Genomic DNA, 23491 nt, shown 5'->3' with positions numbered 1-23491 from the left:
AAATTCCCTACAAATTAAGTAAGTGTCTTACTATTTGCCTTGACATAAAAGGAGTCATCTGTCTCTGTCCACTTTTCATTGACTGATATTCCTTCATCTGTAATTTTTCTTTCTTTGGGTTCTGTTTTCTTTTGAGATGTAGAAACCTTGCTGGGATTAAAATAATAATAGATAAGGGATTATGTTTACATTTATGTGGTAGGCTGAAATACTGATAATCAATGCCTCGTCAAGTCACCAGCACAAGTAACGTCTGCTGATGTCAATTCGACTGTACTTGGAAGATAACACACTGGAAGCTGCACACAGCCGTAAAACTGAAGCCATGCATGTGTACAAATAGAGAATGTAGGTATGTTTTATGTGACAGGCAACACGATGTCATCTCCAAAGTTCATGCTCAAGAACCATGCGATGGGGTTTCATCAAAAAAAAAAAAAAAAAGAAAAAAAAATCACAAAAACTCTCATAATGGGCTCAGTGCCCATAGCACAGTGGTTATAGCACTGGCCATATACACTGAGGCTGGTGGGTTCAAGCCCGGCCAGGCCAGCTAAACAACAATGACAACTGCAACCAAAAAATAGCTGGGCATTGTGGCAGGCACCTGTAGTCCCAGATACTTGGGAGGCTAAGGCAAGAGATTCACTTAAGCTCAAGAGTTTGAGGTTGCTGTGAGCTGTGATGGTACAGCACTCTACTGAAGGTGACATAGTGAGACTCTGTCTCAAAAAAAAAAAAAAATCTCATAATGTTTTAAATATGTTCATGATTTTGTATTGGACTGCATTCATAGCTATCCTGGGCCACACCGGCTTGTGGACTGTGTGTTAGACATCCCTGTTCCGTGACTTGGCCTCCACATCCAATGTCATTAAAACTACTGCGTGCCTTTCTAAGTACCTCCTAAAACCCTCCACCTTGGGCGGCGCCTGTGGCTCAGTGAGTAGGGCGCTGGCCCCATATGCTGAGGGTGGCTGGTTCAGACCCAGCCCTGGCCAAACTGCAACAAAAAAATAGCCGGGTGTTGTGGCGGGCGCCTGTAGTCCCAGCTGCTCGGGAAGCTGAGGCAAGAGAATCACGTAAGCCCAAGAGCTAGAGGTTGCTGTGAGCCATGTGACGCCACGACACTCTACCTGAGGGCGGTACAGTGAGACTCTGTCTCTACAAAAAAAAAAAAAAAAAAAAACAACAACCAAAAAACCCCCCTCCACCTTATGCTGCAGTTACATGGGTCCTCATACCATTTTCCAGTTTCCTATGCATGCTCTGACATCCACATTTCTGATCAGACTATGTCCTGAACCTAGAATATCTATCTTTTGAAGTTGTATCTCTCTTTTGAAGCTTTCTTGAAGGCTCCAACCAAAAACTCACTTCTTTTTCCCATTCTCATTATTCCCTAAGTATTCATAAAAAGTTATTATACACAGTTTGTGTCCTAAACTGTTATGACAAAAGACAAAATCCATGTCCTATTTATTTTTGAGTACCTGCAGCCTACAACAGTAAACTGGTAAATGGTTTAATTACTATAAAAGCAATCATAAGGAAAAAGAGTTCTCTCTAATAATTAATTAGATTAAGGCACCACATGATACTACATTTACTTACTTTTTTAAGGTTTTTGCTCCTGAAGATGCATGAGGTTGGAGGTAGAAAGGAATTTTGTTGAATTTGGGCATATTTTTCTGAAATATTAAAAGTTAAAAAGGTGTAGTAGTTTCTATTAGCTGACACACTAAAATGATGTCAACAGGAAAATATTATATACCAGCAATAATTATTTTATAATTAAAAGTGACTTTCTATGAAATTTATAGTAAACAAATTATGTAAGTCAGATTTTGAAAAAATTTATCAGGAAAGCATAACATCTGGTTTTGTAATAAAAGATACATAGACAAATTATATCTTCTTCAATAACAGTACAAAGTGTTAAAGGGAAACAAACTTTAATTTTTCAAACCATACAAACTATGTCAATTCTGCATTAAAATATTGGGGCCAACACTTAAAGGCCCAAACAAAAACGTCAATGTCTTAAGAGAAACCCACCACATTCACCTTTGAGCAAAGAAAGCCACACACTGTATTCTGGTGAGGCCAATTATCTAACTGAAAAGGCCACTCAAATCTTCCCATTTTCTTTTGCTCTGACATCAGAATGAAGTCTGAGAAGTCTGAGGTTTAAGAAAGACTGGGAACTTCAGCCAAGAATCTAGATGTCTACCATGAGACAAACTACATATTAAGATGAAGAATAAAAATTATGTGGTCATCTTTTCTCAGGGTATTAATCCCCTCCGAGCTTCCATGTCATATCCTGTCTGGTGTTTCCTTTCAGCAGTAAGCGATAGGTCTAAGGTCAGCAATGCATCTCAGGTGAGTTTCACAATCAAAGGAAGTAGTAGTTGAGTGGGAGCTCGGACATACACAAGACCATAGTATAATCATCAGGTGTCACTCAGGTTTTAAGCTCTTGGAGATATATCTGGGACAGAAAATACATTTTTTAAAGCTTCCAGAGTTTAAATTCCTTTTCATATGGCTGTAGGAACATATAAAATAGGCCAACAGTACTCAGGATGGTCTAATAACAAACCCATGTGTATACAGAAATTTAGTACATGATACAGATAGCATTTCAAATTAGTAGAAAAAGGATAGATTACTTCATTTACTTCATGAACTGTGCTGGCACACTGGCTATCTCTTTGGGAAAACTTAGAATCCTACCTCACACCAAATAGAGGAATACATTCTAGTAGGTTAAAGAGCTAGACATAAAAAATTATCTTAAAGTACTGGAGGAGAATATTGGAGAACATTTTTCTTACTTTGGAGAGGGAAATACCTAAACAGGACATTGAACTCAGAGCCATAAAGTATTAATTTAAATACATAAAAATGAAAACTTTTCACCTGGAAAAAGACACCATGAACAAAGTAAAAATTTAACTGAGAGACACAGATAGTAGTCAGAGGATTGATATCCAATATAAAGAACTCTTACAAATCAATAAGACAAATGACCCAATTGAAAAACAGGTAAAGAATACAAACAGGCAATTCACAGAAGAAATACAAATGGCCAATATGAAAAGATGCTTAACCTCACAATTAATTTTTTAAGAGTCCACATTAAAACAATGAGATATTTGGTTATCTTTTAGCAAAGATTAAAAATATCCAGCATTGATACAGGCACCAGGGAATGGATACTCATACCCCGATGGTGAGAGTGTAAACTGGTATAGCCTTTGTGGAGGGCAATTTGGCAATATCTATCAAAATGTGAAATGTGCATACCCTTTGATCCAGCAATTCCACTTCTAGGAATTTATCCTAAAAAGTACACAAAGATATATGTACAAAGATGTTCACTGAAGCACTGTTTGTATTAGAAAACATTGGAAACAACCTAAATGTCCATTAATAGGGGACCGATTAAATTATGGTACATTTGTACAGTGGAATTTTATGCAGCTATTAAAAAAGAATGATCCATATGTATAGGTATGAAAACATGGCTAAGACATATTTTTAAGTGAAAAAAAGTTGCAGAACAGTATGTATAAGAGATTTTGTGGAAAATGAAATGAACTGTGCACATATATATGTACACAAATAATACATAATTATGAATGCAAAGAAAAGTACCGAAGGATATGTATTAACTTATTAACAGTTGTTACGTCTGGGAGGAAGGATAGGGAATGCATAGGCAAAAATGAATGCCTGGAAAAGAAGCAGGAGTTTCACTTCATTTAATATGTTATTAAAAAATCATATATCCTTTTTATAATTAAAACTCAACAAAAACAAATATAGATAACTATCAATACTACTTCTGCAACTTTGGAACTGCAAGAAAGCAGATGGGGATTTCACTTGGGAGTCTAGTGTTTTTTAAGGTTTAAGATTCTATTGTCTAAAGTTGTTAATTTCATAAGTTGGAAAAAATTAAAGAACAAAGTGAGAGTGAAGGACACTTACATCCACAGTGATGTCAATTACCCATTGTGGCACTGTCTCATTAAGAAGCATCGACTCGGTCTCACCCCCAGAATCTCGGCAGAGCAGCCTAAACATAATCCAGCAGATAGTAAGTGGCACAGATGACAAAATCACTGCCAACAAACATTAGAGGCAGGAACCTTCATGGATTTCATTTAGGATAACCCCACTCGACAGCTGAAGCAACTCGACAGCTGAAGCAATAAAGTATAGCTCAGCAGAATGACTCACTCAGCTAAAAGTGAAAGCAGGTACTAAAACTCAGGCCCCCAGATTATAAGGCCACCCACAGACACTATAGCTGCCTCTCTCAGTCCTTGGGTGAAGAAAGGCCAGTGCTTACAGTGCATGGTACAGGCCTTTACATGCAATGGAGGCAAGAATATTTCTGGAAAGTATTCTCAGGAAACTACCATAAAGAGAGAGAATTCTGCACTCAAGAGTAGGACAATCATTTTTCTCACTTCTGGCACCTGTAGGAGACTAGAAAGCTCCCCCACCCAAATCCACTATGGCTTGTTGGCACCTCAGGTCAGGCCAGTCAGTGTCAACTACACCAGTTCCCAGGAGCCATCCAACTCATCTCGGTTGGCCCAGTTTGAGGGAAAGCACCTCCTCTGATGCTTGTCTGTGGGCAGGGATTTCTGGTGATGTCATTTGTTCCCTGACCTTTGCAGTCAGGCAGGCAGAGTAAGAAAGTGAGAGTTTCTTTCTGTAGAGATCACCAGGGGAGCTGCTTTGAGGCAAGGCATCTAACTTAGTTTAACACTAGTGGTTGTCTTCTCAATTAGAATGTGGTCTAATAGCATGAGACATTATCTCATGGGCATGGGAAAGCTTTCAAATCCTTGATATCCCTAAAAGTTAATAACAAACAACTTCTAACATCTGTTTGAGTCAATACTTCTTAGCAAATGGAATGCTTTCTAGACAGGGCTCCTGGCCCATCATACACATACCTGAACAGTGTACGACCTCCAGCTTCACCAAAGATCACAGGTGTGTGTGGGGGCACTTGAAAATATCCATTTCCCTTCTGTACTCGGTTCTCCTGCTCTCCATTTACTAGGAAAAGATAAAGGTGGTGCTAGTATCCAGAGTTAGTACTAAAAACACAGATTCTAAACAATTTACTTCCAAAAACTTCAAAAACTGCATGATTTTTAAAGTCAAAAGTCCTATAAGTCAGTCATTTAAGAAATAAAGGTAAAAAGCAAACAAAAGTTAAATTCCTAAAAATAAGAAACATGGCAACTACTTTATGAGAAATGACTACATTTTGGAGGATTTTAATAAAAGAGAAGATTAATGTTTGAAATTCTTTTTTTTTTTCTTTTTTGAGATAGAGTCTTACTATGTCGCCCTTGGTAGAGTGCCGTAGCATCACAGCTCACAGCAACCTGAAACTCTTGGGCTTAAAAGCGATTCTCCCAAGTGGCTGGGACTACAGGCACCCACCACAACGCCCAGCTATTTTTTGTTGTTGCAGTTGCCATTGTTGTTCAGCTGGCCCAGGCTGGGTTCGAACCCTCCAGCCTCAGTGTTATGTGGCTGGCACCGTAACCACTATGCTACGGATGCCAAGCCTAATGTTTGAGATTCTAAACAATAACACAATCAGATACTTCAGTCACAAGGAAGTCTAGGACAGGCTGTTTATAAATGATGATCTGGGTTTCTTTTGTAGAATCAAGTTCAGAAAAATTTCTTGAGAAAAAAAAAAAAAAAGTATGTTTGATGGCAGCCATAGCTAATGACAGAGGTATTAGGGGAAAATGAAATCCTTAAAGAGGCTACAATGTTACTTTTATTATTCTCTGCAGATTTCACTGCCACTCTGTATTCTTTGCAACTTTTTTTTTTTTTTAAAGATAGAATCTCATTTTTTTGCCCAGGCTAGAGTGGTCTAGCTCCCATGCAACCTCAAACTCCTCAGTTCAAGTTATCCTCCTGCCTCAGCCTCCCGAGAAGCTGGGACTATAGGTACATACCCAATTCCTGGTTTTTCTATTTTTAGTAGAGATGAGGTCTTGCTCTTGCTCAGGTTGGTCTCAAACTTCTAAGCTCAAGGGATCTTCCTGCCTCAGCCTTCCACAGTCCTAGACTTATAGGCATGAGCCACCTGCACCTGCCTGGCCTATTCTTTGCAATCTTTTGATTCAGTGCAGTTGATTCCCACTCAAGTGCAACTCATTAATTAACATTTCCCTATTGAAACCAAAAATAATTCCCACCCTCTGAAGTCCTATAGCACTTTTGGAACCTTTCCCCTAGTACCCAACACTCCTTTCTCCCTCTTTCTCTCTCTCAGAATGCTTTCTGTACATAGCTCTCTGCCCTTCTACAATATAAGGATAAGTGAGGGCCATGCCCATGTGTTTTTAGCACCCCTACTTGTAGCTAAGGGGTTTGAATACTTGAGCTGCTCACCAAGAGCCACTGCCACAACTCCGGAGTGTCTGCTGAGTATGGTGCAGATGCTACAGCCTGGGCTTTGGAGGAGGAGGTGGGTTAGCCCTGCTCTGCCTTTTTTCCCATGGCAGTTTGATATCAGGGTTATGTGGGGTTTCTAGTGATTTCTTCCTTGCAGCCTCCTCACATTTCCCCACCCTAGATCCAAGGGGTGCTGACTTTACCACTGTCTTTGACTACTTAATCTGTATCATTTATTTGGGCCTCTGAGGGCATCCTAAATGGAAATGACCTGCCCATAGCAACACAGCTGTTCATCAGCAGAGCCCACACCAGAACCTAGATTGCCTCACACTCTGTGGAAAGATTTTTCCATTAGTTTCTCTGGCTCATAGTCCACTGTACGATTCTGATACGGAGCAAAGTAGGACAGGTGATAGAAGAGCCACCAAGGGTGGGGCCAGTGCCCTCTCTCTGACAGGGACATTAGAAGACTGGTTTTTAACAAAGCATGTCATCCTTGAGTGAGACATTTAAATTCTACAAATCATTATGGATGAATCTGTCAGCCAGAACAAAGTCCCTGGCAGGAGGTACTCGCCATTGTTGCTCACTCCTGGTGGTCAGCAGAGAATCTTCAGTACAGTAAGCCTCAGTAGGTGGGACTCAATGACTCCTCAACCAGCTGTAGGTTACACATGAGATGTGAAATTCTAAGTTCTGTTTTTTTCCCCTTTCTTTAATCAACCTGAGTCAAATGCATACATTCAAAACATGTTCTCTGCTGCTACCCAGGGAAAGTTACTGCCACTGCCTATGGCACGCACATCTTTTGAATGTCCTCAAAGACATTAATTCTTTATATGTACTTATTTATGTACCCTGCTACTTCTGAGTTGGCATTTTGTTTTTTTTTCTTGAAACATTCAACATTCAGAGTCAAAATCAGATTATCAGGCTAGGAAATATCAACATTCCAAGCCAACAGGAAGCATGCCATGCAATGACAAACCTGGCTTTTTTGTGTAGCTAATTGCTAGATTTGGAGGTAAATCCAAAAGATCACAGATACTTTGAGGAATATTTTTGGAATAAGCCCGCTAAGGTGCCTAATTTTAAGACAAAGGTCATTTGATTATCTACAGGGTTTATTTTATCTATCTTGAGCAGTCTAAGTGGCCACATCATAAGATAGTTGGCTTTCTTGGAATCTCAGTCCCAGTGAAGACTGGGTGGAAGTTCTAACTTTGCGCTGTGAAAGGGAGGAAAATAAATTGAGCATACCACAAATATTTACTGTGTCACATTTTAGCAAACAGTTTAAGTTATCTTTTAACGCTGAGTAATTCTTAGTCAATTATCTGAATCTAAAAATACTTACCATGATTTACTTCATTTTCTTCTTCATCCATTGGATTTACGTGTGTTCTAGGCCAATATTCTAGGAGTGCTTGGAGTAAAAGACCTCCTAAATTCACTATAAAAAAGTTAATTAAAAGGAAAAAATGGAAAAGAAGATTTAGAAGCATAAAAGTTTTAAATTTCCATATATTCTGACATTAAATTCTTAACCCAAAACCAATAATATTTAAAATCAAAGCTTCAGAGATTTTGCCAAGTCTGCTAAAAATTTATCTTAAAATGTTTAAAGCAATGATAATATGGAGCAAACAGATATTCTACTTGGTTGTTCAGATGTAGTCATTCCTTAATACAAACATGAACAAGAATCACAATCTTTAAAGGGCTATTTCCATGTCCATATGAAGGGACTTAAACCGCATTTGTATATATCAGGTCTACATACCATGTTTTTAGAAGAATACCGACCAAAGATATAACAAACAAAATCTAAAGGACTTTTACAAAGATTACAGCAAACAAATAGCAAAGATTCACTTCTCTTTCAGAGGGAGGAGGAAAAGGACTTACATTTTGGATCTGACCCATCAGGGCTGCTGAAACCAGCATCTTTTGCAGAAACCCAAGCAGCAAAACAGTCACTCTCATCCAAAGTAATAGTCAACATCTGTCAAAGGAAAAAGCTGTTAGTGGCATGCATTTAAAAACATTGTCCAAATAAGTCTCTAAACCTTTATTCATTTGTACTTAGCACTGAAGTGCTAAGCCTCAGGGACCAAAAACGTGTTTCATGTGATTTAATGCAATTGCAATTTAGTTTGCTGGCATACCAAAGACATTTAAATTGCATTTTGTAAATATCAACACAAATTTTTTTCTTTCATACTAAAAACAAAGCTGTTAGTGGCATGCATTTGAATATAAAGGACCCTGCAACTAATAATAAGCTATATAGGAAATCTTCGACTATCCCAAATTACACAAGTATCAACTAACTTACCCCTGTTTTTAAGTCTACTGAGAACCAATTTGGCACATACACCATTTTAAATCTTTTCTTAATTTCATCTTCAAAATCTACTTTGCCCAGATCTTCAACTTTACATGCCTATACATCAAAAAGAAAGTAAAAAGATCAGTATTAAGTTGTTAATTCATTTGATTTTGACTTTGCTATTCAAAATTTTACGTTTTCACATTTGAAAATGTCTAAAATACATTTCAAAAAGAAAGTGCTCATTTCTTAATCTTAAAGCATTTGCTTTTAAGATCTGCTGCTATTAAAATTTTAAGTTAAAAAAACTCCACAAATATTACTTTTTATGGGAAATTATAATTTAATTTTGCTGATACTGATATAGTATACTACCATACTTACCTAGAAGCAATGTCAAATGAAATTCAAAAGGAAAAAAAATCTCAAGGAACAAATAAGTTACTAAGTGCTTACTTTAAGAGAAATGTGAAGTTATCCTTAGACAAAAACTATAGGCAATATTTTAGAAGTTTCTCTTTTTGACCAATATAATCCTTCCTTATTCTTTTTCTTATTCCCTAAATATATATGCTCCCCAAAAGTATGCTGTAAGCTTTCTCTGGTACCAAGTAGTATTTCCAACTGCAGCTCACAATTCTGAATTCTATCACAGAGAACTCTATTCTTTCTCATCCTAACAGCAACTTGGCTCTCTTCTGAGCCCACTTTGTCAGTCATCTTTTCTAAGGGCAACTCTGTTTATTCTCCTGCATCCCAATGCCACATGGAGACCATTACTCCACCATCTGCATGTAAAACCTTTGAGGCCCATGTTATTTAGCTGCAGCAAACTGTATGCCCTTCCTTCACTGACATCTAGCAACTTCTATGGTCATTTACTGAAGACTCGAGCCTTGGCTTACTGTCTTGAAGTCCATCTCAAGTTCTTGCTTTTATCCTGGACAACATCATCATCTACATGAATGACACATATGAGGTCTGACAAGTTCATGAACTCATCCTAGAAAAAGTGCTACATACCTCACTGCTGAGTATCACTACCGTCATCCTCAAAGTAGGTTGTCCTATGAGGTCTGATAATTAAGTTGGCAAATTTGCCATTGTGCACATATGTTGGCAGCTCTGTATAACTTGATAAAGTGTTGTACCTTGTAGATCTGTCTCACAGTTGTTTGTGTTGACATATGGTGGTGTCGTTGTGTATTTAGTATGTCCCCCATTAACATCAGCACATGTCTCTGGCTCTTCTTTTTTTTTTTTTTTTTTGCAGTGTTTGGCTGGGGCCAGGTTTGAACCCACCACCTCCAGTATATGGGGCCAGCACCCTACTCCTTTGAGGTACAGGTGCTACCCTCTGGCTCTTCTTAAAATAGAGAGAGAACCCTGACAGAATCCCTTTAACATTTTGCTATCATTCTTTTTGGTGCAAAGAAAAAGGTTCCCTTCTGTGAAGGTCTGTCTGGTTTCCCTTACCTCTTGCTTCTTGGGACCTTGTACTATCATCTACTCCCTTGTGTTTCTACTTGCTTTTCCCTATAAGCAATAAAATGAAACATGCTCAAATTTCTTCTATCTTTTTTTTTTTTTTTTGTAGTTTTTCTTTTTCGTTCTTTTTTTTGGCCGGGGCTGGGTTTGAACCCACCACCTCTGGCATATGGGGCTGGCGTCCTACCCCTTTGAGCCGCAGGCACCGCCTTCTTCTATCTTAAAAATACCAAAATGTCAAAACAAAACCAATCAAAACCAAAACCCTTCCTTGGCCCTCTTACTCCCAAATCTTCTCCAGCTGCACCTTGGCAAGGTCAAATTTCTTTACAGATTATCTCCACTCAATCCTTCATTTCTTCACTTCTCAATCACAACTCAACCTGCTCCATCTGGCTTTTCCCCTTATGACTCTCCCTAGAGATCATCATCTTTATCATTTAAATTCATGTCCACGTTACAATCGTACCTTGAATGAACTCTGAGCAGGCTGATGGCACAAACCACAGCTCCTTTCTGAAACACTCAATTAGTTCTTGAGCTGCTGTGGGCTCTTGGTTTTTTCACCCATTTTTATCATATACCCTTGTGGCTTCCTTCTTTCCCAACATCCCTGAAAGAATGATGACCCAGTTTCTTTTCTTCTCAGTCTAGACATGTCCCTCGGAAACTCTGACATTTCCCATGACATCAACTGTAATTGATAAGCTAGCTGAAAACTGCTGAACCTTTTTGTTCAGCCCAGTTCTTTAACCTGTGCATTAGACTATACAGCTGTCTACCCATAAAACACCTCTACTCAGATATTCGATATAAATTCAAATTCATCATCTTTTCAGCATGTCTCTTTCTCCCAATATCCCATTTTTCATTTTACATTCCCTCTATTATTTCTATTCACCAAACTGTCCAATCCAGAAACCTGGAATTGATCCTTGCTTCTTCCTTTCTGTCATACTCCCTTCATTAAAGTATCACTTTTGTTCCTAGGCCTAAATATTTTTCTAAAAATTCTATTTTCTCCTTCTCCCTTATTCTTGCACTAGTCTAGACAAACATCATCTTTCACCTCTATTAGGGCAACAGCCTCCTAACTATTATGTGCCAGACAGTGTGCTAAACACTTCTCAAAATCACCAACAAATAGGTACTACCAATGTTTTAGGAAAACAGGTTTAAAGAACTCCAGCTATTTTTAGATCAGGTTTAAAGAACTTCAGCTATTTCTAGATCACTTGGTCAGTAGAGCCAAGATTAGAATGCGGCTTTGTCTAACCCATAAACCTATGTTCCTTAACACTCCTGACTTCCCAAACAGTTTAATTTCATGTTTATTATATTGATCATTTGATCTGAAAACTTCAAGGTTTAGTATCTGGATATGGGAAGCTGCCAGGTAAACAGAAATGCTGTGGTATATTCTAAATCCCCTGAGTAAAACCACCTTCTATTCAGATAGCAAGACTCTACTCAGGATGCAGCTAACTAGGCCCAGCGTAAATAACGGATGCATACACAGAAAATCAATAGGTCAACTCTCAAAGAATAGCTGGCCTGGTCAGATTCTCTTGGATATTCTGGAAATAATCAGGTGCTAGGCAGGATAAAATGAATGAAGTCCAGTCACAAAACACAGGTAGGGCTACATTAGTGGAGGACTACCAAAGTGAAGAATCAAGAATTTCTGCTGATGAGTTCCTTTGGGCTGCTCTGGATCCCTCCAGTGTGACCCTTCTCTGAAATAAATGTGAGTTTTTATTTGAGTGGCATCTTTCTGTTGTAGAGAAAAACTAATCAGACTTTGGAGCCTGTTAAAATTAAACTTTCTATTAAAATAACTAATGCCTCTTGTTCTGAAGCCATCCTCTTCAAACAGTTATTTCATAGTGGACTTCCCAAATAGCTACCTTGCAGAGAGGGAAAGTTGTGATCAGGCCAAGGTTTCTATTGAGAGACAATCCCTTTTTCCCAGCAAGAAATAGTCTTATTGTTTTAATCATGAAATTAACTTAAGTGAATAAGCTTAAGTGGGAATCTATTTTCTTTATAACTATGATCTTAACAAAACCAACAGTTCTTTTCAGTTATTCCTTTATAATATATATGACACCTGTCTTTTCCTGTAGATCTCCAAATCACTATGCTTAGGACTTGTCTTTCATTTTCTGTTTTTCCATTACATATACTACTATTGCTCTGAATGTTATTTTTCTGCTCTGAAATTATCTGAGATTCTTCTGAGAGTACCACAGAAAGGCCAACTCTAAGGCCTACAAAGACTTTGGGAAATGACCTAAATGTCATCTTTTCATTATTTCACCCCATATCATTCCCTTTTACTCTAGTCTTTAAATAAATAAAACTGCTCACCTTGCCCTAAAAAAGCATCTATCATCCCTCTTCTCTGCCTTTGCCATTCATTTCCTCTTTCTAAAATGCCCTTCTCCGTTACCAGATGCTGGAAACCATAAAGCCTTTGTTCAAATAACTTCTCTGTCATGAAGCTCTCCTGACTTCTCTAGTCGTAAGTAATTGCCCTTGTCCACAAGCTAACCTGTGATAATGTCTATTCTTTATCTGTAAGGGTTTCACATTCTGCTACTCTTGTCCGTCTTACTAGAAGGGAACATGGGACAGACTTTTCTATCATTTATCATTCTTTTTTTTTTTTGAGACAAAGTCTCACTTTGTCACCCTCAGTAGAGTGCTGTGGTGTCCAAGCTCAAGCAACTTCAAACCCTTGGGCTCAGGTGATCCTCTTGCCTCAGACTCCCAAACAGCTGGGACTATAGGCACCACCACAACTTCCTGTTATTTTTAGAGATGGGATTTCGCTCTTGCTCAGGCTGGTCTTGAACTCCTGAGCTCAGGATTATAGGTGTGAGCCACCAAGCCTGACATTTATCACTATTAAACACAATTCCTTGCATATTATGTTCATTCAATCCAGGAAATACTTGTTGGAAAAACGAACTAATACATCAATACTAAGAGGGACACTGGCAAGTATTATAAAAGCAGATGAACTTTTCAGTCCGCCTACAAATTCTTTAGTGCTTTTAGAATGTGGTTAAATAGTGTAATGTGTCTCAATTGTCCCGGAGAGAGTCATCATAACATGACCCAGAGTTGTCACTTATACTCAAAGAGATAGCTATGAATAAACAGCCAAACTTATTTTATGCACTCCAGTGTGTCTTGACTTGGGGAGATTTTGCACCATTCTTTTTCCTTCCTACCTCTAAACATTTGGCAATCTCCAGAGACATTTTTGGTTTTTAGAACTGGTGGGGTGCTGCCAGAATCAGTGGGTACCAGCATTTAGTACCAATCATTCGACAATACACAGAACAGCTTCCCCTATTCCCCCTCAATGGAGTCAAGGAAGAGAAACATTGATGTATGTATCTCAAGGCAAAGTAGCATTATAACACCATATGTAACGCACTTGAGAAGATGCTTCCATTCAAACAGTTTAGATATTTAAAAGATAAACTATAGCCTTATCTAATACTTGCATGAGAACATATCAACTCCCCAATAAGGTATTACTATAATTTAATAGTAATTTATATATTACCTTATCATATGTAATATATATGAAAAATAAAAGGGGCGCATGATCCAACAACCTATATTAATCTAAAAAAGATACTCACCTTCAATACATCCCAATAAGCCACATTATTATTGGTATCTTTGGTTAATATATGTCTCTTATCATTAAGAATGTGGCACTGAATAATACTAGCACCCCCTAACGGGAAAAAGAAGAAACACAATTAGCCAAACAATTCTTCTATATTAAAGTCCACAGTGAGCCAATAATTTTGGTAACTGAACATAAATTATCCCAGCAAGCAGAAAAGAGAAGGCAAACCAGAAGACTATATAACTATATCTAAGGCAATTTAAGGCTCATCAACTATTTATGTTCATTTATAAACAATGAAAGAAAGATGATTCTAATAACAGATTATAGATTAAAACACTCATTACTTTAAGGATACAAAAATACAAATTAGAACAGGAAATCTCTCAATTAGTCCCACCTTGCATTAACTTTTGTGACCTATGTCCCATTTCTCTTATGCCTCCTCAGTGAAGATTCTATTCTAAAGGTCACAGCATGGACATCTCTGAACTACAGATGAATGTGCCATATAGAATTCTAATTCCAAGCTCTTACATTAAACACATATCTATTTATTTATTATTATTATTATTATTTTTTGCCACAACTAGCTGTAGCACTTAAGAATTTGAGGACCATATCTGTCCTTTTCTGCCTTCTGCCAAAAGACAACATTAGATACTATGTATTTTACAGTGGCTGTTGGTTTTACTATGGCTATTGTGGATATTGGACAAAAGAAAAAAACAACCAAAAAACAAAAAACTCAAGAAAGCCCACTTTCTGAAGTCATTAAATAGCATTTTTAAAAATAACTTTTTCTTATATTAAAAATAAGCCAATGGAAGGGAGATGAGGATGGGGGTTTACGGTGAATGGCACACCTCTTGGGGGTGGAACACAGTTGTAAGAGGGACTTTACCTACCAAATGCAATCAGTACAGTCTAATATTTTATACCTTCAATAAATCCCAAACAACAACAACAAAAAGAATGGAGAAGAAAAATTCTGCAGGACTGAACTATAAAAAATAAACAGAAATGAATAGAAAAGAATAAAAATAGCTGGATGTTATGGCGGGTGCTTGCAGTCCCAGCTACTTTGGAAGCTGAGGCAAGAAAATCGCTTGAGCCCAAGAGTTGTAGGTTGCTGTGAGCTAGATACCACAGCAGTCTACCAAGGGCAAGGAAAGTGAGACTCTGTCTCAAAAAAAAAAAAAACAAAACAAAAAACAAAACAGAGCCAATATATCATTAGCCTTTTGTTTATATCAGATTTACATTTAAAGAAAGGTCATCACCTTCATTTTTGTCAATCTTTTAGTAACTATAATTAACTTCAATAAAAGATACAATACCATCCAATTTTCTTACCTTTAATAACCTGGTCAGGTTGTGTACAAAGGGGTGTTATAGGATTTGTACAATCATTGTCATAATCTCCAGAGGCTCTAAAATTATGAATTCCTTTCAGTGTCTAAAGGAACAAAATTTGTCATTGAATCATTTTATGCTCCTGAAGTTTTACCTATTTTAAAGTAGCAAGAAAAAGTCAAAGAACAAGAAAACCTCAACAACTGCTACATCAAAACCAAAATAAAAATTTAGTCTCAGTATGATTACCTCTCATCATTAAAAAACAAATATTAAGAAGGAAATTTATTCTTTGGGAGAGAAACTAGGTATCAAAGCAGGAATACTCTTTCAGGTAAAATTACGTAGATTACACCAAGCTGGCACAGTGAAATTTAGATAAGATATATAACATTTTTTTATAAGTACCCCAAAAGAATATTTGACCTGCATTTATAGGAATAAATGCAAACATTTTCTCCTTTGTTATCTACAAAATAGTCTGGTAAGCAAGAAAATTTAAATCTTTTTAAATTATCATTTAAGAATAGTGCTTTGGGTAACTTCTATTTATCTTCTATTTCCATCCTGTTCTTCATGCTACAAAGAAAAATGAAATGATTTTGAAAGCACTAATTTTCTGCTCTCTCATGTTTAGAAAAATTGGTATCCTGATGGCATGTCTGTGATAACAAACTACATGTTGATAAACTCTTGCAAGTATTCAATGGCTCACTTACCCATTTATTTACTGTAGACTTAGTTGTTGCAACCCAGATTGCAGGGGGCGGATCAGCAGATCTATCAAGCTCCATCTGAAAACCACAAAAATACTGCTTTGTAGAAAGTCTACTCTTCTGAACCACCAGGACTAGCTATAAGTCATTAAATATCAACTCCTTCATTTGAGAATTGTATGCTGGCTATACTTGGACACGTGAAAAATCAGGGATACACAGAAAAATGAGGGAGTCTCTTTGCTAAAGGAATTAACAGCCCTAAAAAAAGTGTAATATGAGTGATTTCACACCAAAATCAGTTTTATGTGTAGTTAATTTGAGGGATCTAAATGGATACAAAGGATGAAGACTTGCCATTAATTTTTTTGTTTTTGGTACACCAATTTTTTGTGTTCTTTGTGAATACAAAGGAAATATACCTTTTTCTTTGAAAATGCTTCAGGTAAAAAATATCCTAACAACATAGCAAAAGTAAAAAGTATTTCCTACCTAAAGATAGGATATTTTGGGAACAGTTTACTATATGTTTTTTGTATTTTTAAAATACTGCACATATAAAAATATACTTATGTGCATGTATACACATGGTATTACACAAATGGAATCATTCTACATTCATCCACTTCCTATTCTTCCTGTATCAGGAAAGTGCAGGTTTGGAGTGATGGAGCCAGGCCTGGACTCTCAGCCAGCGGTAATCTTCCTCAGTTCAAAATTACATTCCTTATAAAATAAACTTATATTTGCACCAAGTTCTTTTAGTCTTTTCTCTGTGGCCAGGAGATCCTAGCAGCTGCAGGATTCAGAATGCGGAGTGTTGAGTGGTGCCTGTGGCTCGGTGAGTAGGGTGCTGGCCCCATAAACCAAGGGGTTCAAACCCGGCCCCGGCCAAACTGCAACAAAAAAATAGCCAGGCATTGTGGCAGGCACCTGTAGTCCCAGCTACTTGGGAGGCTGAGGCAAGAGAATCGCCTAAGCCCAAGAGCTGGAGGTTACTGTGAGCTGTGACGCCACGGCACAGTACTGAGGGCGACAAAGTGAGACTGTTTCTTAAAAAAAAAAAAAGAAATGCAGAGTGTTTCTCCTCCATGCTTCTCTCTCCCCATCATCCTGCCGCCTGCACACATGCTGTGTGTATATGATTCCTTAGTGCAGCCTCAATTCCTTTTTTCTGTAAAGGATTATTGGTTTGGGCCATTAGGGTGTGCTATCTATTTTAAAGAATTGTACTTGGCCAGTTTTGTCTGAGCTCTCTGGCCACAGGGATCCTTTTCAACTATCTCACTATCTCATTTGACCTCTATTCTCTTTTTAGCCCTTCCTCTACTGTATACAGTGGTCCTGGGTTTCAGATATCACTTAGTTTTGTAGGTAATAGGTATTTACAGCTTTATTATTTCTCCCTTTCCTTGTTTTCAGATGAATACTGAGAAAAGAGGGTAATACTGTCTTCATGCCTCCATTTTAAATTTGAAAACTTCCCACTATTGTTTTTATGTGCAATTCTGTGATTATCAGTGAGGCCAAACATCTTGTCATATGTTGACTAGGCATTTTTTAATTTAGGGTTCACTGTTAGTAGGTATCAATATTGATAGCTTCAAAGATGTCCTTGAGTACCCTTTTTATTCATATTGCAGATCTTGATTATGAGGACTGCTATGAGGAAGTGATGGTTTGGAGTATGAAGCAGCTTGTTTACTGTTCTCTTTCAGAAGTACTCTTCCACATCCTTACCCTGAGAACATGGACACATTTCTTAGACCTCCCTCTGCTATACTGTCTGCTACAGTTAACCATAACTCTTCTTATTCCTCCTTCTAAGGATACACAGGAAAGCCAGGAAAGCTCAGGGAGCAAGACAATTTCACTAGAATTCACCAGTGTGAAAGATGTGCATCACTGATATACCTAAGGAATCACAATTTCTTCCACATGTGACTTACAAAACTGTCAAAAAAAAAAAAAGGAAAACACACAACTGTCCTAGCACTGACCCTCTGAGTATCTAACACTGACACTTTTCCACCAGACAGGTACCCACTATTTCTCACTCTATCAAGTTCTACCTATGAAGTTAAGTATGAAATACCTGATTTCCATAAGTACTAAGTATGACAGCTGATATCTCTGACATTTTACTTTAACACTTTTTGTTTTATTTTTATTGTGACAGTACATCCTTGTTATTTCAAACATACATTTTGGCTTGTGATTTTCTTTCAATTTATTTTTTTTAAGAACGATTTTTGTGAAACCATGGACAATTAAAAATTTGTGTTATTTCATGGAACCAATGCAGCACAGACAGCTCAAAATCAATGAAATGTTTGGGAAGGATGTGGCTAATGAATGCACAGTATGTTGATGGTCTGAGAAATTCTGTTCTGGTGACTGTAATCTTAAAACGAGCCATGTGGGTGACCTGAGACCAATGTGAATAATGATGAGCTGAAAGCTGTAGATAATGTCACAAAGCTTGTCTTTGCTGTCAGAACATAGAGGTGAATCATTTCTACATTGTATCATTATGTGTGATGAAAGATGGATTCTTTTTGACAATCACAAGAGTTTGGCACAATGGCTGGATAAAGATGAAGTGCCAAAACATAGTCCCAAACTGAATATTCATCAAAAAAGGCAATAGTGTCTGTTTGGTGGTCCAGCACATGAAACTTAGCAGATAACTGCTATAACTTCATGAAAGTAGCAAATGTCTTACTGCAACCAAGTAGACGAAATGATGAGGATGCTTGTGATTAAGCAGCTAATGCTGGTCACTAGAGACTGGCCAATCCTCAATCCACAAACAACAATTCTCAAACTCAGAAGCTGGACTTGGAAACTCTCTGTCATCCACCATATTAACCAGACCTTGCACCTCTAACTACTACCTCCTCCTTCCAAGCTTTGGATCACTACCTGCAAGGAAAAATATTCAATTCTCAAAAGGCTGTGGAAAATGCTTTTTGTGATTTCATTGCCACTTACCCTCCAGGCTTCTTCGCTGCTGGCATAAATAAGCTACTGTTAAGATGGCAAAACTGTGTCAACAGTTGAAGCACATACAATCAAAGTTTGTACTGCTGTAGCAAATTTGTACTGCTTATTGTTTGAGATAAAGTTTTGATTTGAAGTTGGACATTTCATATTTAATGAACTAACACAGTTCATGCATGTTTTAATATATGTTTTCCTATATTTGGCTAACAAATACAACAGCCATAATTATAAAACTAAAATACATGGCATACCTTGAGAACTGGTGCTTTTTCTTCACAAATTAGCACCCGAATGTCAGGGTTCCTTAGGTCTGTGCAATAAATCTTCCTGTCTCTTCCTCCAGAATATACGTGTGTGAAGGCCTCATTGACCTGCAGAGCCCAAACACCTTCATCGTGGACTCGGTATGTTGCTATACATCTCTGCTGGCCAAGGGACCAAAGGCGAATTGTCCCATCAGAACTGCCAGAAAGACACTGCAAAGAAAGGTCGGGTTAGAAACCTACCAACAAGGTGTTGACCTACTGTGCTTTGTGCTTGGCTTTTCCTCTGACTATATACTGCCAAACACACACCTCTACCAACTTGTGTTTCTGCCTCTGATACAGGTTTCTGACAAGTGTGCATCACAGGCTGAATGATCAAAGGCAACAGTGTATGTTTAAGTAGAGGAAACTTCTGAGCAAAGCTACCTTTGTCCTCTGTACTTGGCCACCCATTGATCATTAGTCAATCCTGAAGGTAGGTCCTATTCAGACTACTTAGCAGGGGAGATAGAGTTTGAAAGTAGCTGAGACTAATGTAGCACTCTGCCCTAGTCCTATGGTTCTCACGTGTGGTCTCAGCAGCATCAGCCTCCTCTAGGAATGTGCTATAAATGCAAATTCTCAGGGCTCATTCAGAGCTAATAAGGCAGAAACTCTTACGGGGCCCAGCAATCAGTTCTTTAACAGGTTCTTCAGGTGACACTGATGTACACTAAGTTTGACAAGCATTACACTAGGCTAATAAAGCCTTTTGGAGCCCTGATTTACACCTCTGTCTCATTTCTTCTCTCAGGGCTCTGGACTCCTGATGGCCTGCTAGCTCTCTTGGAGACTACTGACAGGAGTCAAGAGCCAAGATCTAGGCTCAGGTTTACTATTCACTCTTTGTAACCTTGCACATCTCCCATATGAGCTTAGAGTGAGTTAACATTAGCAATTCTGAAGGCTCAGGAAAGTCAACTACACAGAAATGCTGGCACACAGATTAGGGCTGAGCATACTGTGACTCTGACAGAAACTGGCTGAATTAGCTGCCACAGTCCCCCACTCCCACCCCCTGGCCACCCACACTTAGCACGTTAATGTGGAAAATAAAAACTTCATCTTCTTGGGAAAAAGAGTGGCTTTGAAGAGAAAGTAACTGCTGGTACTGCAGTATAAAATTAAGTAAGCAAAGGGCTTAAAAGAATGGAAGACTTTCTGTGAATAGTTTTTATTTTTTGTTGTTGTTGTTGCAGTTTTTGGCCAGGGCTGGGTTTGAACCCACCACCTCCAGCATATGGGCCGGTGCCCTACTCCAGAATGGAAGACTTTCTAAAAGACTTTCTAAAGTTGTGGATTTTGAGATTTGGAAGATACCCAAATAGATGAGGTCTTCAGGATTAAAGGTTTACTGCTCTGTGACTATTAGGGATCTTTAAACTCCAGGCATTTTTTTTTCCTTGACAGAGTCTCACTCTGTTGCCCAGCCACACTCTGTGATACGGTGTCAGCCTAGCTCACAGCAACCTCAAACTCCTGGGCATAAGTGATCCTCCTGCCTCAGTCTCCTGAGTAGCTGGTACTTCAGGTGCCTGCCATAACATCTGTCTAATTTTTCTATATTTTAGTAGAGACAGGGTCTCGTGCTTACTTAGGCTGGTCTCAAACTCCTGAGCTCAAGAGATCCTCCTGCCTCAGCCTCCCAGAGTGTTAGGATTACAGGTGTGAGCCACCATGTACAGCCAAACTCTAGGCATGTTTAATGAAATGAACACATACTATGAGACTCTCCCACCAACTGCTAGAAGCATCAGTGGTTTAATCACCTATAACAATTGATTCACAAGGAAACCAAGAGACTAACCAAGAAAGAAACTGTCAGAGGAAAGGTTTCAAGTAGACCTTCAAAATGAGTATGGAAGAAGCATGGGAATCTGATGGGGTAGGGGTCTTGGAGGGGATCTCCATTCCAGGAAGAGATGCTGAGGCAGCAAAGCTGTTAGTTAAGCTTTGATCCTGTATCCCTCAGATCCTACAAAGAGTAAGGTCTGACAACTTAAAGAGAATAAGAAAGATAAAAATGATGGGTTGGAAGTCCTCACAGCCTGGGCAACTTGCAAAAAAGAAAGGGATAAATCCCAAACCCAAGAGTGTACAGTTGGAAGCAGATGAAGAAGCAGAGTTTTATCAACCCTGATACAGAATAAAAAATAATCTCTGATGGCAGTTGGTATTCTAATACTACAAAAAAGCAGGTCTTCAAAATAGAAAACAACTACTTTGAGAGTATAATGCTGGACTACTTTGAGAGTACAAGGCTGGGCAACTTCACAGCATTTGTTAGTATGATTAAAGAACGTCCTATTTTGTAGGAATTCTAGTGCCTGATATCTTGCAGGAGCTAGAGAGGTCCACTAGATAAAAACAAAAGTATCAATTATGAGGTGTCTCCTGGGACTAGGACAGAGGTCCCAAATGGTTTTACTAAATTAGACTCAGTGTTTTTGCTAATGAAGATGGGAAGCGCCAGTTTACTGGGACCAGGTTGCTGCTGACCAACAGGAGTGTTCCTGGAATGGACACTAACACATAATCTCAAATGCCAACAGAGAGCAGCCAAGTAGGCAAAATAAGGCAGGGCAAGGAGTGGCTCTGAGGCCCTGACTCATAAGTTAGGTTCAGCAGGACTTATAATACCAAAAAAACCCTCTGAGTGGCACACAAGGATGTGAATGACTCAAACCAAGATGGCAGGTTGTCCTAGCTCCTCAGTACAAGTAATGAGAAGACAGGTGGCGCTGCCCATTAATGTTGGCGCCAATCAAAGCAACTGTAATCTGACAGATTTTTCATGGATAGAACTCCCTTGGGCAGAACTTCAAATGGATTTGATAAATAACAATTCTTACTCTACAAAAAAGGAGTAAGGCAACAGGCAGATGTTCATGCGATTCATTGGTCTACTATAAATATATCATTAAGTCCCTGACTTAATGCTACCAAAGACCCTGTATTACAGACTTGCTGGGCAATTCAGCAGGATGCAATATACACTCTAGCCCAGGACCTAATAATTATCTCTTCCATATTATAAAAGTTCAAGAATTAGTTAAGTAAAATCAAAACTAGCCTGAGATATTACCTAATCCAGTGAGAATGGCCCACAAGATGGGGTCATTCTTGCATCTTTACCAAGTCTCAAAGCTGCAGATGCTGGCATGGATGTGGAGAGGACACTTTTACACTGCTGGTGGGACTGCAAAATAATACAACCTTTTTGGAAGGAAGTATAGAGAATCCTTAAAGAACTCAAATTAGACCTCTCATTTATCCTGCAAACCCACTACGATGTCTACCCAAAAGAAAAAAAAATCCTTTTATCATAAGGACATTTGCACTAGATTGTTTATTGCAGCTCACTTTGTAATTGCCAAAATGTGCAAACAACCTAAGTGCCCACCAACGCAGGAACGGATTAACAAGCTGTGCTATATGTATACCATGGAATACTATTCAGCCACTAAAAAGATGGAGACTTTACATCTTTTATATTAACCTGGATAGAGCTGGAACACATTCTTCTTAGTAAAGTATCACAAGAATAGAGAAGCAAGAATCCAACGTACTCAATTCCAATATGAAGGCAGTAGATGAACTAATACAAGGGGCAGGGTAGGGAAATGACGGAGCAAGGACAGGGGAGTTAAGGGTCATGGTGTGTGAGACCATGACCCTTATAAAAGAGACATTATCTAACAAATGCAATGAGTGTAACCTAATTCTTTGTACTCTCAATGAATTCTAAACAATAAAAAAAATAAAAAGAATTAGTTAAGTAAAAGTTTCATTCTTTTCCTTTTTTCCCAAAGAAATAACTATTAAGAGTTTTGTTCTTCAATTCACTAATGTAAAATATGTTGGGTTGTTGGTAGTTAAATTTACATTTAGTTAATAGTTGTCAACAGGGTAAACAGACAAAGGAAAAACTAGCCAAAGAATGATACCTATCGATTTTGTACTCTAAGACTGACAGGCAGTTTTTAAAATAGAGCCACATTACTGCTTCTGCTTACAATCAATGTAGCTGACTTCAGGTGAAGTGCATTTGTAACTGTACATGTGATATTTAAATCATTTTGTAAAGAAGCACATTCGTTAACTATACAGACAGGAAATAAGGCATGGGGTACAGCAGACAGGAAGAACTTCTTTTTTTTTTGTAGAGACAGAGTGTCAC

General features: G+C 38.2%; 1 protein-coding gene across 3 annotated transcripts in view; it reads right to left on the bottom strand.

Moving 5' to 3' along the window:
* WDR48 (WD repeat domain 48) overlaps positions 1-23491 on the bottom strand; it is a 57220-nt gene that overhangs the window by 7156 nt on the left and 26573 nt on the right. For 2 of the 3 annotated variants that reach the window (XM_053600438.1, XM_053600437.1), the window contains exons 8-17: positions 19258-19482; positions 16004-16078; positions 15285-15387; positions 13936-14033; positions 8795-8902; positions 8365-8461; positions 7814-7909; positions 4980-5085; positions 4000-4087; positions 1615-1691 (exon numbers count right to left, since the gene is read on the bottom strand). In XM_053600438.1, coding sequence (XP_053456413.1) covers positions 1615-1691; positions 4000-4087; positions 4980-5085; positions 7814-7909; positions 8365-8461; positions 8795-8902; positions 13936-14033; positions 15285-15387; positions 16004-16078; positions 19258-19482 — 1073 coding nt within the window. The other variant, XM_053600439.1, reaches the window with a different exon arrangement.

The sequence above is a fragment of the Nycticebus coucang genome, chromosome 8 (assembly GCF_027406575.1).
Source record: "Nycticebus coucang isolate mNycCou1 chromosome 8, mNycCou1.pri, whole genome shotgun sequence".
Classification (NCBI taxonomy): Eukaryota; Metazoa; Chordata; class Mammalia; order Primates; family Lorisidae; genus Nycticebus; species Nycticebus coucang.
This window is presented reverse-complemented; position numbering and strand designations above follow the sequence as displayed.